The sequence below is a fragment of the Mercenaria mercenaria genome, unplaced genomic scaffold, assembly GCF_021730395.1.
Source record: "Mercenaria mercenaria strain notata unplaced genomic scaffold, MADL_Memer_1 contig_95, whole genome shotgun sequence".
NCBI classification, from domain to species: Eukaryota; Metazoa; Mollusca; class Bivalvia; order Venerida; family Veneridae; genus Mercenaria; species Mercenaria mercenaria.
In genome coordinates, this window is record NW_026463868.1 from 1 (window position 1) to 17,971 (window position 17,971).

At 37.3% G+C, this 17,971-nt stretch overlaps 1 protein-coding gene across 1 annotated transcript in view; it reads right to left on the reverse strand.

The window, feature by feature from the left end:
• Positions 1-1,918: 1,918 nt before the first annotated feature.
• The window catches only part of LOC128555020 (phenylalanine--tRNA ligase, mitochondrial-like), a gene marked incomplete at both ends in the record, with an annotated part of 40,095 nt that continues 24,042 nt past the window's right edge, over positions 1,919-17,971 (reverse strand). The window contains one exon of the mRNA XM_053536372.1: positions 1,919-2,087. Coding sequence (XP_053392347.1) covers positions 1,919-2,087 — 169 coding nt within the window. The remainder of the gene's footprint in view (positions 2,088-17,971) is intronic.

The window sequence follows — 17,971 nt, forward strand, 5'->3', positions numbered from 1 at the left end:
GATCAGAAATGGTTTTCAAGGATGTTTGAAGGATCTAGATCAAATGGTTCTCCAGTTACTGATCGGAAATGAAGTGTGACGGACGGAAGGACGAACAGATGGACAGGCCAAAAACAGTATGTCTCCCCCAGTGGGGGGAGACATAATTAGTCCAGAGTTATCTACCCTGATAATCTAAGACCACCTGAAGACATATACTTGAACTTTCAAATCAATCACATACACATGATTAGGATTGGCGAAGAATGAAAAAAGCAAAACAATGTGAAATATCAAGGGTACATAACTCTGGTTCTACTAAACTGATTTAGCTCTTGGAACTCTTCCAAGATCTTTTAATCATACACATTCTGTGTAAATATTATTTGGATTGTTGAAGACATAAAGTTGCTTGAGTGTAAACAAGGGAAAATATAGCAATTTCTGTAAAATAAACGGTGAGTAACTCTAGTCCTAATGGTTAGATTTCACTCACAATTGAACTCATCTGAGATCTTATGCTCATACACATTCTGTATTTATATGATTTGGATTGCTGAATGAATGAAGGTGTTATAGTGTAAACAAGGTAAAATATAGGGATTTTTGCAAAATCAAGGGCCCATAACTCTGGCCCTACTTGTCTGATTTTGTTCAAAATTGAACTCATCTAAGATCTTATGGCAATACATTCTGTGTAAATATATTTTGGTGAAGAAATGAAGGTGCTTGAGTGTAAACAACGTAAAATAGAGTAATTTTTGTAAATCAAGGGCACATAACTCTGGTCCTACCAGCCCGATTTCACTAATAATCTAACCCATCCAAGATCTTGAAGTCATACACATTCTACATAAATATGATTAGGATTGGTGAAGAAATGAAGATGCCAGAGTGTAAACAAAGTGAAATATAGCAAATTTTGTCAGTCAAGGGCACATAAATCTGGACAGACTGATCTGTTCTAGCCCATAATCGAACTCATCCGAGGTCTTGTGACCAAAGATTGCTTCAAAATTGTGGATGCAGGGGCACTTCCTGTGCACTGCCAGATTTAGAAATTGATCAGAAATAAAGAGTTTCAAAAAATGCAATTTAAAAATGTTTCTGTTAAAGGCGCGGACGGTCCACTACTTTCGGTCAGTTGGCCAACAGCCAAACAGCCATTTTTTAGGGGGTCAACAATGGCCCCCAATATTTTGTTGGCCTCCAATAACCTGCTGATCAACCAAAATGGCCACTTAAGGGTCCTCCCCCATAGTTTTGGACACATTGTGTAATGGGCCATTCCTTGAAAACACATTTTTTACCTCCCCTGAGGCCCTGTGACTCATTTACAGCAAATAACAGATGGCCATGGCCCCTTGTTTATAAAAGGCCCCCTACTCACCTCTAGGCTATTAAAATGGCCCGTAATCCCAGTTAAGAGGCACTCGCGGTAGTTTTTTCGGATGGGTCGATATTTACCCAAACACCGTGCGAATTTGGTTGTTCCTAATCCCCGTTTCGTACATCTGTACTCGGGAACTATCTGTTTTGCTCGGAGAATGGCAGAAACCTAAATCTATGATATCAAAACTCTTCAGAAACACGTGAAAATCTGCTTATTAAGAAATCTGCCGTTTGATAATTTGATATATCTATATTAATGATTTATTAAAATTATCAAATTAGTACTGTGTCAACATTTATATACTTTCATATATAATAATATATAACAAGTGGGCCATGATGGCCCTATATCGCTCACCTGAGTTTAGTTGCTTGCTTGAACAAATATCTTTAGTATTGAAATCTGTATCAAAAGTAACAATATACAGGTGGTTGTACAGATGGTATCAGCCTAGACACATGCCATGGTCTTGACTTGAAAAAAGTTGTTCCCTCCATGGAGGGGATTTTGTTAACTATTCAAAAAGAAATCTTTTGAGAATGTTACATTTCTGTGCAATGAAACCATAAGACAGATTGGTTACCTTTCTGTAAAATCTCTTGGCGTATGACCCCACATCCTAAAACTTCCATCCACTTGCCTTTATACATAATTTCAAGCTCCCAGGAAGGATGTGTGAATGGAAAATACTCCTCTACCCAACGATACTCAATATCTAAGAACAGAAAAACAAAGACACTTTTTCAGAACTGACTTGTACAGAACAAACTGAATATTAACATGCATTTAAACAATATTATCTTAATCAGTCAACATAAAATGTATATAAACAAGTGACCGGGTATTGCAGTGGCAATACAGAACTCCCCTACTGGTGGTAGACTAAAATTGTTAGTGTTCGTCCCTTGTGGTTGTTGGCAACAGTGTTAGGACTAAAAAGGCTTCAATGAGCTAAGAAACAAACATTATTTTTACATAAATTTCAATAGTGACCTTGACCTACAAGCATGGATCATGTACGCGACACATTGTCTCTTCATGGGGAACATTTGGGTGCAGTACTAAGAAATTCCATCAATGAACATAAAAGTTATGGAGCAGAACCAATTTTACATGACCTTCAATAATGACATTGACCTTTGACAAACAACCATGGGTCATGTGCATAACACATAGTCTAACCATGTAGAACATTTCTGTTTATAGTAATAAAACAAGAGCTGTCACAGGAGACAGCATGCTCGACTATGTTGATGCTGGATAGTGAAATTAGGCACATCTGAGGAAACTGGAGCTGTCACTGGAGTGTACAACTCCAATGTGGATGAAGATATTGAAAGAAGAGGGCCAAGATGGCCCTAGGTTGCTCACCAGAGTAACACACCAGTGTAAACATGTCTGACCTAGTGACCCAGTTTTTGACACCACATAACCCAGTTTTAAACTCGTCAGAGTTTTCAAAGAGATAAACATTCTGACTCTCATGAAGATTGGAGCAAAAATGTGGCCTCTAGAGTGTAAACAAGATTTTTCTTCGATTTAGCCTAGTGACCTAGTTTTTTTACTCAATTGGACCCAATTTATAACTTGAGATTTCATGAAGACAAATATTCAAACATTTTCAATAAGATTGGACCAAAAATGTGACCTGAGTGTATACAAGCATTTTCTTTGATTTGACCTAGTGAGCTAGTTTTTGACCCCACATGACCAAGATTCAAAATCATACAAGACTTCATGAAAACAATTATTCTGACAAAGATTGGAGCAAAAAAGTGGCCTCTAGAGTGTAAAGAAGCTTTTCCTTGGATTTTACCAAGTGACCTAGTTTTTTATCCTACATGACCCAGATTCGAAATCATATAAGAATTCATGACACCAAACATTCTGACCAAGTTTTATGAAGACTGAATAAAAAATGTGGCCCCTAGAGTGTAAACAAGCTTTTTCTTTGATTTTACCTGGTGACCTAGTTTTTGATCACATGTGACCCAGATAAAAATTTATCCCAGATTTCATAGAAACAAACATTCTGACCAAGTTTCATGCATATCAGATGAAAAATGCAGCCCCTATTGCATACACAAGGTTTATCTTTGATTTGACCTAGTGACCTAGTTTTTGATCCAAGATGACCCATATTCAAATCTGACCTAGATTTCATCAAAACAAACACTTTGAACAATTCCCACAAGTTTTAAACTTAAATTATGTTCTCTAGAGTGTTAACAAACTTTTCCTTCGATTTGACCGGGTGACCTAGTTTTTGACCCAACATGAACCAGTTTCGAACTTGGCCTAAAGATCATCAAGATAAACATTTTGACCAAGTTTCATGAAGATAGGATCATAAATGTGGCCTCTAGAGTGTTAATATGGCAAATGTTGATGGGCAACGGACGACGACAGACAATGACCGGTCCCCTGGTGAGCTAACAAGAGCTGTCTGATGACAGCGCGCTCGACTATTCGAAGAATTGATTGAAGAATGGGGTCAAAATATTTCCACGGATATTCAGACAAAAGAAATAAATAGATTAGACAAACAATGTTCCTGTATTACTTTGATTTCGATAAGTCTTGCACTAAATGACAATATATGAGCCAATTTCAAAGTCCAAAAAGGGCCATAATTCAGTCAAAATAGTTATGTACTCTTGCCTACAGATGGAAATCATAATGATAAACAAGTGTTCAAAGTTTAAAAGCCATATGTCAAATAGTTTTGACAAAACATGGACTTGTATGAAAACAGAACCAATTTCAAAGTCCAAAAAGGGCCATAATTCAGCCAAAATAGATGACAGAGTTATGTTCTCTTTCCTACAGATAGAGACTATTATACTAAACAAGTGACATAAGTTTCAAAGCCATATGTCAAACACTTTACAAAAAATATGAACTGGTACGAAAAACTTAACCAAGATTTCTAAGTCAAAAAAGGGCTATAATTCAGCCAAAATCCTTGATGGAGTTACATACTCTTGCCTATAACTGGACATGGTGATGGTAAACAGGTGTTAAAAGTTTCAAAGCTTTATCTCAAAAGACTTTGTCAAAATATGAACTGGTACGAAATATTAACCCAGATTTCTAAGTCAAAAAGGGCCATAATTCAGCCAAATTCCTTGATGGAGTTATGTGCTCTTGCCTATAACTGGACATGGTGATGGTTAACAAGTGTTGAAAGTTTCAAAGCTTTATCTCAAAAGACTTTGTCTAAATATGAACTGGTACGAAAAACTTAACCAAGATTTCTAAGTCGAAAGGGGCCATAATTCAGCCAAAATCCCTAATGGAGTAATGTACTCTTGCCTATAACTGGCCATGATGATGGTAAACAAGTGTTGAAAGTTTCAAAGCTTTATCTTAAAAGACTTTGTCAAAATATGAAGTGGTACGAAAAATTTAACCATGATTTCTAAGTCAAAAGGGCCATAATTCAGCCAAAATCCTTGATGGAGTTATGTGCTCTTGCCTATAACTGGCCATGATGATGGTAAACAAGTGTTGAAAGTTTCAAAGCTTTATCTCAAAAGACTTTGTCAAAATGTGGACTGGTACGAAAAACTTAACCAAGGTGTGACGCCGACGCCGACGCCGACGCCGACACCGACGCCGACGCCGACGCCGTGGTGAGTAGGATAGCTCTACTTATTCTTCGAATAGTCGAGCTAAAAATAGCTTAAGTCTGTGTAGTAACAGAGACAAAGAGAAGTCTTTTAGATGTATTCAGTAATAACAGAAACAAAGCGTATTCGAACACTAAATGAGTATAAATGAGACATAATTCATAGAAAATTTCTGCAAAAGTAATGCATCATCTATTGCATCATGTGGCTAATAATTTGGAATTATTATTTTAAGTTTGAATCAAATCTATTTGGTAATAACCGAGATAGAACAAAAGTGCATCACAACTTGAACCTAAAATTCTAAGTAAAAAGAGGGCAAAACACGTAACATATTGGTGCCAGCATAATAATTAAACAAGAGGGCCATGATGGCCCTATATCGCTCACCTGTTATCATTGCACTTGAGGACAAGAAGGTCCTCAGAAAAAATATCTAAATCCAAAGGACAGGAACAACAAAGGGAAGAAATTTAACCAAAAAGAAAAACAAATTCTTACAAGGTACAGATATGTCAAAATACACCTAAAAATTGGAGGTACCATCTATGTTGTACCACAGAAAAGTGGTCTCGGTTTTTCCCTACGGCCAATAACAAAAAAGTTACTAAAAATAAGATATTTATAGTAACGTAAAAGGGAAGTAATTAAAAAAAAAAAAATATTGTAAGTGAACAAAAGAAGGATCTGCCAAATAAATCTGTTGACATAAATGAAATTTCAGATCAGTATCTTCATTAGTTACGGAGATATACCCATTTTAATTTGAAATAAAGGGAGGTAATTTGACATAAAATCAGTCCATAGTTATCTACCCTCATTGGCTCAGTCCAACTAATGACAATAATGAAATTTCAAATAAGTCCTATAAGTACTTACTGATATAAATCTATTTTGATTACAATCAGGGGAGGTAATCAGATATAAAATAACTCTGGAACATACGAATGGATCTGATTTGTCATGGAATCCAAGATTTGTTGTTGTTGAAGATATTTTGGAAGTTTATATCAAATAAAACCATAAATGAAGTCTCTATATGGCTGCAAAAGCCAAAATAGCCAATTTTGGACCTTTAAGGGGCCATAACTCTGGAACCCATGATGGAATCTGGCCAGTTCAAGAAAGGAACTAAGATCTTGTGGTGATACAAGTTTTGTGCAAGTCTAGTTAAAATCAAATCATAAATGAAGCTGCTATTGTGCAGACAAGGTCAAAATAGCTAATTCTGGCCCTTTCAGGGGCCAGAACTCTGGAACCCAGGGTTGTCAATAAGTTTTTGTTGAACAGGCTGAAATAGAAAAGTAGGCGGCCAGCTAGGGGGGGGGTCCGGGGGCATGCTCCCCGGGAAAATTTTGAAATTCAGCGCTTCATTTCCTGCATTCTGGGGCATTTTGGAAGCATTAAAGAACATCTTTTCCACTACATTTTTAAATACAATATACCCTTATTTTCACATTTTTATAAGCTCACCTGGTAAATTTGGAGATAATAATAAAAATGAGTTTACATGTTCATGAATGCATTTTTCAAGTCCTGAAATGCTAATATCTAACTTGTCACCACACTTCAACTCTTTGTTGTACTTCTTTGCAAAATTAAATAGTTATTAAACTACTGTATAATTTAATTCAAAACTCTACTCAGAATTAAACCTGTACTCATATTTCTTTTGTGGGGAACAAGATTCTCCAGATGAATTTTTACAATTTGGCATGATAAAAAATGTCAAGTTAGAACAATCAAAACAAAATGTACAGAGTTAGAAATAATACAAGTTTAGGCATAGAAAATTAACTGTTTCATTCTCATCCCCGCCTATCCGTATCCAAAACCCCTAGCCTCGATTTTTCATTGATCAAAATCCAGATATCCAAAATTTTATGTCCGGATACTGTTACACTTTCGTAGACATTGACCAAATCTCCAGTTTAAAGGATCATGTGTTTGACAAATTATGATGGTGCAAAGACAGTTTAACAGCATTTGACAGTATCTGATATAAAATTTACCATGACATTTCTTCTTATTAAAATGATTTAAGAGAAATATTTATCAAAAATCGGCCGGCTGATACCGCGACAACTACTGTACTTTCGATTTCAAAAAGTTATAGAAAAAGGTAAAAGCCAATATATTTTCTGATCTAAATTTGATTGTGATTAATATTTTTTGATAGAAATTAAATATCTGTCTCAGTTGTCACACATTATAATCAAACACCTGGCTTTGTTATATAATGCAATAAACAGCACTCGACAGGGGTAAATAGGTGTGAAAATATCCGAAAATTGTTGTTTACAGATTAGTTATAAGCGATGTTGGATTATTAAATATAAAGGAGTTTGTGGATAATTTCTTTGTTTAGTTTTTTGTTGTCTTTTCTTTTAAATCGGGACCGTCACTCATGATTTCAAAATTCTTGGAAATTATCGCGGATGTCCCATCACTCTTTCTTCCGAAGTTTTTGCTACAAAATATAACTTTGACACTACGATAACTGCTGAATATTTTTGCATGTAGATCTCTAATATTATTTCAGTCCGTGAAACTTGATTTTCATCTCTTTGACGTTAGCTTGGATTCCGTCAATTATGACGTACGTATATCATCATTTGTAAAGGCGGAGCTTAAATAGTTTTGCCGATAAAATACGTCACGCGTTCTACATCCAAAGCTGTCATTGGTTTATGGCGTGTTTTAACTCGAGTCAAAGACCGACAGGCACGTGGCAGTGCATGAAATACACTATGACATGTCGCTCGGCGATTGAACATCGCCCGTGATGACACGCTGTGTATTATGAACGGAAACGGCTGCGGGTAATATTGATTTTTAGACTGGATGGAGAGTTCTTTATACAAATGATATTTTCGTGACAGAAACGTGAAAAAACTTTAAAAATACTATGGTCGGCGGGTTAAGCTTTTTAGGCCCGATTTTTTTTTTTTTTTTTTTTGCGAAATTGAACCGGCCCAAATGCCATTTGAACCGTCCATTTCGGCCGGCAGCCGGTTCTTATTGACAACCCTGGGAACCCATAAAGGAATCCGGCCAGTTCAAGAAAGGAACCAAGATGTTATGGTGATATAAGTTTTGTGCAAGTTTGCTTAAAATAAAATCATAAATGAAGCTGCTACTGTGCAGATAAGGTCAAAATAGTTAATTCTGGCCCTTTCAGGGGCCGTAACTCTGGAACCCATAATGGAATCTGACTGGTTCAAGAAAGGAACCAAGATCTTATGGTGATACAAGTTGTGTGCCAGTTTGGTAAAAATCAAGTCATAAATAAAGCTGCTATTGTGCAGACAAGGTCAAAATAGCTAATTCTGGCCCTTTCAGGGGCCATAACTCTGGACCCTATAATGGGATCTGGCCAGTTCAAGAAAGGAACCGAGATCTTATGGTGATACAAGTTGTGTGCAAGTTTGGTTAAAATAAAATCATAAATGAAACCACTATCGTGCAGACAAGAAATTGTTGATAGACGGACGGACGCACGAGACGCACGGACGGACTGACGACGGACGACGGACGAAGGGTGATCACAAAAGCTCACCTTGTCACTATGTGACAGGTGAGCTAATAAATTTACCCTTGTGTCACATGAGTGGGTGATGATGTGGAACAACCATTTTTAAGTATGAATCAAATCCATTTAGTAACAACAGTGAAATGGTGAAAAAAAAAACACATCAAAATTAAACTGAAATTCTGAGTAAAAAGGGAGTATAATTAATGAAATATTCATGCAAGAGTTATGCCCCTTGTTTCATATGATGTGTGTGATGATTTAAATCAAATCCATTTGATAATAATAGAGATAAAGTTAAAATGCACCAAAACTTTAACCTGAAATTTTAAGTAACAAGAGGGCCAAGATGGCCCTAGGTCGCTCACCTGAGTAACACACCATAACAGTGTAAACGTTTTACCAAGTGATTTCATGGAAACAAATATTTTGACCAATTTTCATTAAGATTGGACCAAAAAACGTGGCCTTGAGTGTAAACAAGCATTTTCTTTGATTTGACCTAGTGACCTAGTTTTTTACCCAACATGACCCAGATTTGAACATTTTGAAAACAAACATTCTGACAACGTAACGGGAAGATTGGAGCCAAAATGTAGCCTCCAGAGAGTATACAAGCTTCTCCTTTGATTTGACCTAGTGACCTAGTTTTTGATCCCAGGTGACCCAGATTTAAAATCATTAAAGAATTCATGACAACAAACATTCTGACCATGTTTTATGAAGATAGAGTAAAAAATGTACCCCTTACAGTTCAAACAAGCTTATTCCTTGATTTGACCTGGTGACCTTGTTTCTGATCCCACATGACCCAGATTCAAACTTGACCTAGAGATCATCAAGACAAACATTCTGATCAAGATTAATTAAGACTTGGTCAAAACTGTGGCCTCTAGAGTGTTCACAAGCTTTTCCTATTATGTGGGCTACTGACCTAGTTTTTGACCTCACATGACCCAGTTTCAAACTTGACCTAGAGATTATTAAGCCAAATATTCTGACCAAGTTTAAAGAAGATTGAGTCATAATTGTGGCCTCAACAGTGTTCATAAGCTTTTCCTTTGATTTGACCAGGTGACCTAGTATTTGACCCCACATGACCCAGATTCAAACCTGACCTAGAAGTCATCAAGAAAAAGATTCTGACCAAGCTTCATAAAGACTGGGTCACAACTGTGGTCTCTGGAGTGTTCACAAGCTTTTCCTTTGATTTGACCTAGTGACCTAGTTTTGATTCCACATGGCCCAGTTTCAAATTTGACCTAGAAATCATCAAGACAAACATTCTGACCAAGTTTTATAAAGATGGAGTCAAAATATTGGCCTCTAGAGTGTTCACAAGCTTTTCCTGTGATCTGGCCTACTGACCCAGTTTCTGACTCCACATCACCCTGTTTCAAATTTGATATAGAGATCATCAAGACAAACATTCTGACTAAGTTTCATGAAGATTGATCAAAACTGTAGCCTCTAGAGTGTTCACAAGCTTTTCCTTTGATTTGATCGTGACCTAGTTTTTGACCCCACATGACCCAGATTTGAACTTGACCTAGAGATCATCAAAACAAACATTTTGATCAAGTTTCATAAAGATTGGGTCACAACTGTGGCCTCTAGAGTGTTCACAAGCTTTTCCTTTGATTTGACCTAGTGACCTAGTTTTTGACCCACATGACCCAGTTTCGAACTTGACCTAGAGATCATCAAGACAAACATTCTGACCAAGTTTCATATAGATTGGGTCACAACTATGGCCTCTAGAGTGTTCACAAGGCAAATGTTGACGGACGACGGATGACAGATGACTGACCCACGCCGACGGATGCCGGACAATGACTGGTCACAATACCTCACCCTGAGCACTCTGTGCTCAGGTGAGCTAAAAAGGGAGATAATTCATCAAATGTAGGTGCCAGAGTTATGGCCCTTGTGTCAAATGATGTGGTTGATGATGTGAAACAACTATATCAAGTCTGAATCACATCCATTTAGAAACTAGAACTGTCACAGGAGTGACAAATACACCCACAATACGGTCTTGTAACAGAAGAATGGCAACCATAAGAAAGACATGGTGCCAGGATACAAGTTATATGACCCAGGGAAGTGCCTACGCCTTTAGTATCTTAAACATTGAATTGGGTCCAATCGCTAAGGTGACTATGTCTTAGACTAGCTGACAAACAAAATAGAATGTCCTTTGTTAAAACGTAGAGCTGGTGAGACCAAATATCTCATATATAGAATTTTCCTCTGGCTACCTTGCCTAAATGATTCATGTACCAATGATTCGTAAATGATTTTAATTATGAGCAAGACAACTTCAGGGATCAGGCAAATCACTAAATGTTTCAAACTAAAAATTTTCAATTAGCTCAAATTCCTATAGGCTGGAGACTCTATACTTGACTGGTCTTTTTGTTGAAGTTCCCATCAGACAATGTCTTTGAATCAACAACATACGAGTCCTATCGCATAGATGCTCGGCCTCTGTCCTCTCAAACTCTGTATGATTGCCCTGACTCCTGGATGCTCAGCGCCTTTATGCTATCATATGTAGCATTCAACTACCATATAGGTATATCCCCGATGCCTTGGCTGTACTTCGCCAGTAATGCTGAACCGTCTATAAGCTGGAACTCTCTTACTATCTCAGTAGATTACCAAACTCTGGGTCTCTGTCTCAGCTTCCCGATGCTCAGCCTATATATGCTATCGTATATAGCATTCAACTACCCTTAAGGTAAAACTTCTATGCGCTGGCCCTATAGCTCGAAACTTGGTTGAAATTCTGCAACTCTTCTTTAGACTACGAACTTCCAAAGTCTTCTTTTTAATAACTTATCCACCCTGACAGGGTAACTGCAATATTCTCCTTATCAAGGTACTGGGATAAATTATTAGTTGAATCCTCGATGTGTCTTCTTCAACCGCTGGATACCAAATGCCTTCTCCGTCATCCACCTACCTATTTATACCCCAGCAGACCTGCTATTTTTAGAACTTGTTTCTGATTGGTCCAAATTTAAACATAACGTTTTACAACGTGTACTTGCTCTATCAAATATCTGGTTCCCTTTAACTTTTGTATATGACATAATGTGTGATGCTGGGATCCATCTATTCATATAATGAACCCAAATAAGCCACAAATGACCCTAATTCTATTATTTACAGCAATTCAACAATAATAATAGCAATTATTACATGAAAGGGGAGTCAAGCACTACCTGTGCTTATGTGTCACGTTATCAATATATCAAATATACAAATTATTCTGACACATGGCCACAAGAAGGTGCAATTTAAATCAAACTTGACCTGTATTTTATGATGTTACACATGTGTACTAAAATTTATCTTAATCTGTCAAGCCTTTTGTGAGTTATTGTCCGACAACCATGAATTTGACAAATTTTAAGTTGGAAAGGGACCATAACTACAAACATAATCGGTGGTTTGTAGCCAAAGTCGAACTTAACCTGTATTTTATGATGTTACGAGGGATGTTCGAAATGAATTGCTTATTTCTATCTGGAGACTTCAAATTTCAAGTTAGCCCAAAAGGGCTCATTTCATGCCCTCGAAGTACTCCCCGTGGCTAGAAATGCAAAGTTTCAGCCGATGTATCCACTTCTTGAAGGCGACACGGTACGCTGATTTGGGCACAGTAATAAGGTACTGATGAATGACAGATCCAAGTGCCTGTCGGGACTGGTATTTCCGCCTAGCAAGGAATGATTTCAATTTCGGAAACAAAAAGAAATCACATGGGGCAAGGTCTGGGGAATACGGGGGGTGAGGCAAAACAGTTACTTTTTCTTTCTTCAAAAACGCCGTAACTATTGCGGAGGTATAAGTGGGGGCATTGTCATGTAGAAGACGGACATGTTTAAAACCAGTGGCAGGGCGTCGTTTCTGATAATACTTTTTCAGTTTCTTCAGTACTACGTCTTTGTAGTACTTTCCGGCGATGCTTTTGCCCTTTTTCACCGGCACTTTTATTGCGACTCCTTCACCAGAGAAGAAGATTGCATACAAAACCTTCTTTGCACTCAAAGAACGTTTGGCAATTATTGGGCGTTTGCTGTGTTTAGTGGCCCAGATCTTATTGCTAACCTTTCTGACGGGCTCAAAATAATGGACCCAGGTTTCATCACCTGTGACGACATTGGCAAACTGCTTTTTGTCATATTTTGGAAACATTTGAAGCAGCTTTTTGGCCACTTTAACCCGTTGCCTCTTTTGCTCATCAGTCAACAGATGTGGCACCCATCTAGCAGAAATCTTTCTGACTTTCAATTGCTTCTTCAAAATAAGGTGAACCGTTGATAGTGATATGCCTACCTTTCGTGCAATATCACGAACTGTAAATCTGGCATCTCCTTCAATGATTTCCTTTATTTTGGAAATGATTTCTTTACGAGATGCAGATTTTGGCCTACCTGATTTCGGTGCATTTTTGATGGACTCTACACCAGACTCAAATTTCTTTTTCCACCACCGAACTGTGTCATAAGACACACAAGAAGGTCCATAAGCAGTAGAAAGTTCAGTCATCAGCTGCTTCAAAGAACAACCAAGTTTTGAGCGAGCTTTGATGTAAGCCCGTATTTCATCTTTCTTGTCGACGCTTCTACCAACCATTTTTACTACAGTGGTCAATGATTGCGTGTATTCAAATGGTAAATTTTATGTCTTACACTTAGTCTAACATGTACATTTAAACACCGTTGTGTAGGTACTGAATAACCCTATACAGGTAGGTATTGGTTTTTATCGTGCCCCACGTGGATATCGAGCTAGAGGACAATAAGCAATTCATATCGAACACTCCTCGTACACCTATGTACCAAAAACATTTAAATCTGTCAAGAATTGTCACTGGAGTGTTTAATGACTCCAATGGAGGATGAGTATTGCACAACAGCTTGTCTGTGTTAAAAAATATCAAATAATAAGAGAGGTACAGATAAAGTGTATCAAAACACTATATAATTCGAGGCAAAAAGGGGGCATAATTCAGGAAATATTGGCGCAAGAGTTATGCACCTTGTGTCATATGATGTGGGTGATGATGTGGAACAACTACTTCAAGTTTGAAACAAATGCATTTCGTAATAAGTGAGATATAGTTGAAATGCATCAAAATTAACCTTAAATTCTAAGTAAAAGGGGGCATAATTCATGAAAAATTAGTGTCAGCGTTACTTATGCACCTTGTGTCACATGATGTGGGTGATAAGGTGGAACATCTATTTTAAGTTTATATCAAATCCATTTAGTAATAACTGAGATATAGTGAAAATGCATCAAAATTAACCTTAAATTCTAAGTAAAAGGGGGCATAATTCAGGAAAAATTGGTGTAAGAGTTATGCACCTTGTGTCACATGATGTGGGTGATAAGGTGGAACACCTACTTTAAGTTTGAATCAATCCATTTAGTAATAACTGAGATATAGATTCGGGATGGGACAGGACGCGATGCGACGTGACGTGACGCGACAAAACTGACTCCTATATAGCCCTCACCAAACATGTTTGGTGGGGGTATAATAATTGAGATAGAGTGAAAATGCATCAAAATTACCTAAAATTCTAAATAAAAAGGGGGGATAATCAGGGTGTAAAATTCCACTCGCCCACTCGCACTGGTGAGTTAAAGTCTGAGCAGGACGAGTGGACCTCGCTGTATACTCGACCGATCGGGCGAGTGGTTTTTTACGTCCTTACTTTACCAAAATTCAGAAATTACAACTCCAAAACGTCAACAAACTTTGAGATGGTTCAGTCGCTACCTGGATTGACTGGAATTTACCCGCGAATCGTAAAGATATCAAAACGTCATGCCGGTAATTTTCCGTTCCACAAGCATCTGCGACCTATCGTATTAAATATCTAATTTACATCGACACGTACACAAAAACCGTGCACAGTGCATTCATTTTTTAAACATTTTCGCTTCAAGTTTTCAACATCTCTTGAGAAATAATACTATTTGAATTCTATAATGATTTTAATAAGATATCGACCGAAATGTAGGCAAAATTCTATAAAAACGGTCGAATTTTCATATAATCATTTGTAAAAATTCAAACAGCACGATCTTAGTTACTTATTTCTTTCTAAAAGTAAATAAATGATGAATACTCTGGGCATAAAATTCAGACTTTTGACCAGAAAGAACAAACAAGAGGGCCATGATGGCCCTATATCGCTCACCTGTTATCATTGCACTTAGGACAAGAAGGTCCTCAGAAAAAATATCTAAGTCCAACGAAGCGAAGAAATTTAACCAAAAAGAAAAAAAAAATTCTTACAAGGTATAGATATGTCAACATACACCTAAAAATTAGAGGTACCATCCATGTTGTACCACAGAAAAGTGGTCTCGGTTTTTCCCCACGGCCAATAATAAAAAAGTTACTAAAAATAAGCTATTTATAGTAATGTAAAAGGGAAGTAATTAAAAAAAAAAAAAATATTGTAAGTGAACAAAAGAAGGATCTGCCAAATAAATCTGTTGACATAAATGAAATTTCAGATCAGTATCTTAATTAGTTATGGAGATATACCCATTTTAATTTGAAATAAAGGGAGGTAATTTGACATAAAATCAGTTCATAGTTATCTACCCTGATTGTCTCAGTCCAACTAATAACAATGATGAAATTTCAAATAAGTCCTATAAGTACTTACTGATATAAATACATTTTGATTACAATCAGGGGAGGTAATCAGATATAAAATAACTCTGGAACCTACGATTGGATCTGATTTGTCATGGAATCAAAGATTTATTGTTGTTGAAGATATTTTGGAAGTTTGTATCAAATAAAACCATAAATGAAGTCTCTATATGGCTGCAAAAGCCAAAATAGCCAATTTTGGACCTTTAAGGGGTCATAATTCTGGAACCCATGATGGAATCTGGCCAGCTGAAGAAAGGAAGCAAGATCTTGTGGTGATACAAGTTGTGTGCAACTTTGGTTAAAATCAAATCATAAATAAAGCTACTATTGTGCAGACAAGGTCAAAATAGCTAATTTTGGCCCTTTCAGGGGCCATAACTCTGGAACCCATTATGGGATCTGGCCGATTCAAGAAAGGAACCAAGATCTTATGGTGACACAAGTTTTCTGCAAGTTTGATTAAATTCAAATCATAAATGAAGCTGCTATTGTGCAGACAAGGTCAAAATAGCTAATTCTGGCCCTTTCAGGGGCCATCACTCTGGAACCCATAATGGAATCTCGCCAGTTCAAGAAAGGAACCAAGATCTTATGGTGATACAAGTTGTGTGCAAGTTTGCTTAAAATAAAATCATAAATGAAGCTGCTATTGTGCAGACAAGGTCAAAATAGCTAACTCTGGCCCTTTCAGGGGCCATAACTCTGGAACCTGTAAAGGGATCTGGCCAGTTCAAGAAAGGAACCAAGATCTTATGGTGATACAAGTTGTGTGCCAGTTTGGTAAAAATCAAATCATAAATAAAGCTGCTATTGTGCAGACAAGGTCAAAATAGCTAATTTTGGCCCTTTCAGGGGCCATAACTCTGGAACCCATAATGGGATCTGGCCAGTTCAAGAAAGGAACCGTGATCTTATGGTGATACAAGTTGTGTGCAAGTTTGGTTAAAATAAAATCAAAAATGAAACCACTATCGTGCAGACAAGAAATTGTTGACGGACGGACGGACGCACGGACGGACTGACGACGGACGAAGGGTGATCACAAAAGCTCACCTTGTCACTATGTGACAGGTGAGCTAAAAACAGAACAAGAGGGCCATGATGGCCCTATATTGCTCACCTGTTATCATTGCACTTGAGGACAAGAAGGTCCTCAGAAAAAATATCTAAGTCCAAAGGACAGGAACAACAAAGGGAAGAAAATAAACCAAAAAGAAAAAAAAAATTCTTACAAGGTACAGATATGTCAAAATACACCTAAAAAGTGGAGGTACCATCCATGTTGTACCACAGAAAAGTGGTCTAGGTTTTTCCCTACAGCCAAGAATAAAAAAGTTACTATAAATAAGCTATTTAAAGTAACGTAAAAGAGAAGTAATTAAAAAAAAATGATTGTAAGTGAACAAAAGAAGGATCTGCCAAATAAATCTGTTGACATAAATGAAATTTCAGATCAGTATCTTCATTAGTTACGGTGATATACCCATTTTAATTTGAAATAAAGGGAGGTAATTTGACATAAAATCAGTCCATAGTTATCTACCCTCATTGGCTCAGTCCAACTAATGACAATAATGAAATTTCAAATAAGTCCTATAAGGACTTACTGATATAAATCAATTTTGATTACAATCAGGGGAGGTAATCAGATATAAGATAAAATAACTCTGGAACCTACGAATGGATCTGATTTGTCAAGGAATCCAAGATTTATTGTTTTTGAAGATATTTTGGAAGTTTGTGTCAAATAAAACAATAAATGAAGTCTCTATATGGCTGCAAAAGCCAAAAAGGCCAATTTTGGACCTTTAAGGGGCCATAACTCTGGAACCCATGATGGAATCTGGCCAGTTCAAGAAAGGAATCGAGATCTTGTTGTGATACAAGTTTTGTGCAAGTCTGGTTAAAATCAAATCATAAATAAAGCTGCTATTGTGCAGACAAGGTCAAAATAGCTAATTTTGGCCCTTTCAGGGGCCATTACTCTGGAATCCATTATGGAATCTGGCCGGTTCAAGAAAGGAACCGAGATCTTATGGTGACACAAGTTTTGTGCAAGTTTGATTAAATTCAAATCATAAATGAAGCTGCTATTGTGCAGACAAGGTCAAAATAGCTAATTCTGGCTCTTTCAGGGGCCATCACTCTGGAACCCATAAAGGAATCTGACCAGTTCAAGAAAGGAACCAAGCTCTTATGGTGATACAAGTTGTGTGCCAGTTTGGTAAAAATCAAATCATAAATAAAGCTGCTATTGTGCAGACAAGGTTAAAATAGCCATTTTTGGCCCTTTCAGGGGCCATAACTCTGGAACCTATAATGGGATCTGGCCAGTTCACGAAAGGAACCAAGATCTTATGGTGATACAAGTTGTGTGCAAGTTTGGTTAAAATAAAATCATAAATGAAACCACTATCGTGCAGACAAGAAATTGTTGACGGACGCAGGAGACGGACGGACGGACGGACGCACGGACTGACGACGGACGACGGACGAAGGGTGATCACAAAAGCTCACCTTGTCACTATGTGACAGGTGAGCTAATAAAAAAATCTTAAATAATGAAAAAGCGGCAGCAATTACAATACATGGAGCAGGGTTTCCTCTGGGTCAATTTCACTTTGCGCCAACAAATTCGCCAATCAGGAAAAGTTTGCGCCAGTGGCTCTCAAGTTGGAGCCAATAGTCTGTGATGGGCGACATACCATTTTCTTTTTCATTTGATTCTTTACAGTAACCAT